Genomic DNA, 1303 nt, shown 5'->3' on the forward strand with positions numbered 1-1303 from the left:
TTCCCCTCAGCATCCTTTAATGCCAGGGAAAAATCTTCCTGACTCCCTGCAGCAAGGAATAAAAAAGTCTTGAGCTTGCCTACTACAACAAATATGTGTTGAGAGGCCCGACAGAAGGTCTGCTTAATTGGTGCTCCAGCTTCAGGGAGCCTGACACTTCCAGAACATTCAAAACAGCACTTCTGACACACAATTAAAGAAGGAAAATAACCAAAACCTTGAGAAAGCCAATCTTGCAAGGAGTTTGTGGAATACAGTAAACAGCTCTGCAAAGTCAATTTACTTCAGTAACAGTTACAAGAAGCAGAAAGGAGTGTGAATTTTATTAATCACTAAATTAGTCCTGAGCTTGTAGCCCTTCTACCCAGGAACAGAAGTAACAGATCTGTCAAAGTTCCAAATGACCGCAGAAAACCTGTTTTGACCTCTCAAGAGCCACATTACATTGTGGAAACCCACTACTTGCAAAATAGTCACTTGAGAAACATATTCCTGTGAGTATTTCATCCTTCTGGCATTCTGTGAAGCCCCCATTTAGAAAAAAATTCTGAACAAAAAAACCTGCACGGTTTTGGAGCAACATTATGACAGTGCCCCAGACAAACAGGAAACATCAACTGTCAGGATTACGGTGTTCAAGTGTTCCAGGCCAGCTTGGACAGGGCTTGAAGCACTCTGGTCCAGTGGAAGGTGTCCCTGCCCATGATGGGGGCTGGAACTGGATGGACTTTAGGGTCCTTCCAACCCAAAGCAGTCTGGGATTCTGTGATTTTATGACTCTATTACTTAAGCCAAGAGATGCACAGACAAAACTTACCATTAGAGGGAAGCTCAGTCTTCAGTTTTGTACTTGCCGCCGATGTAGGGAACGTACTGCAGGATCAGCTTCCAGTCTGTGGCCCAGATCACCCCAACTCCGGCCACCCCACCCCATGTCACAATGGTGGGAGTCCTGAAGAACAGACACACGTGCAGGTGAACAACATTCCTTCTCCACTGTCTGGCAGATGCTCATAGCCAAGGTACCTCAGAATTCATTTCAATTAGGGAAAGAGCTTAGAATCCTGGGATAGGAAGGGACCCACAGGGATCATCCAGTCCAACTCCCTGCCCAGGACACCCCAACAATCCCCCCCTGTCCCTCAGAGCGTTGTCCAAACGCTCCTGGAGCTCTGGCAGCCTTGGGGCCGTGCCCACTGCCCTGGGGAGCCTGGGCAGTGCCCACCACCCTCTGGGGGAAGAACCTTTCCCTGAGATCCATCCCAACCCCCCTGGCACAGCTCCAGCCCTTCCCTGGCTCCTG

The 1303-nt window shown here is 48.7% G+C and overlaps 1 protein-coding gene across 1 annotated transcript in view; it reads right to left on the reverse strand.

Annotated features, from left to right (window-relative positions):
- LOC114073211 (cytochrome b-c1 complex subunit 10) overlaps window positions 1-1011 on the reverse strand; it is a gene marked incomplete at its 5' end in the record, with an annotated part of 2393 nt that extends 1382 nt beyond the window's left edge. Inside the window, one exon of the mRNA XM_027910998.1 lies at window positions 818-1011. Within this exon, the coding sequence (XP_027766799.1) occupies window positions 832-1011 (180 nt within the window). The remainder of the gene's footprint in view (window positions 1-817) is intronic.
- Window positions 1012-1303: the final 292 nt, after the last annotated feature.

The sequence above is a fragment of the Empidonax traillii genome, unplaced genomic scaffold (assembly GCF_003031625.1).
Source record: "Empidonax traillii isolate 1590-97213 ecotype Southwest subspecies unplaced genomic scaffold, ASM303162v1 scaffold5683:size7456, whole genome shotgun sequence".
NCBI lineage: Eukaryota > Metazoa > Chordata > Aves > Passeriformes > Tyrannidae > Empidonax > Empidonax traillii.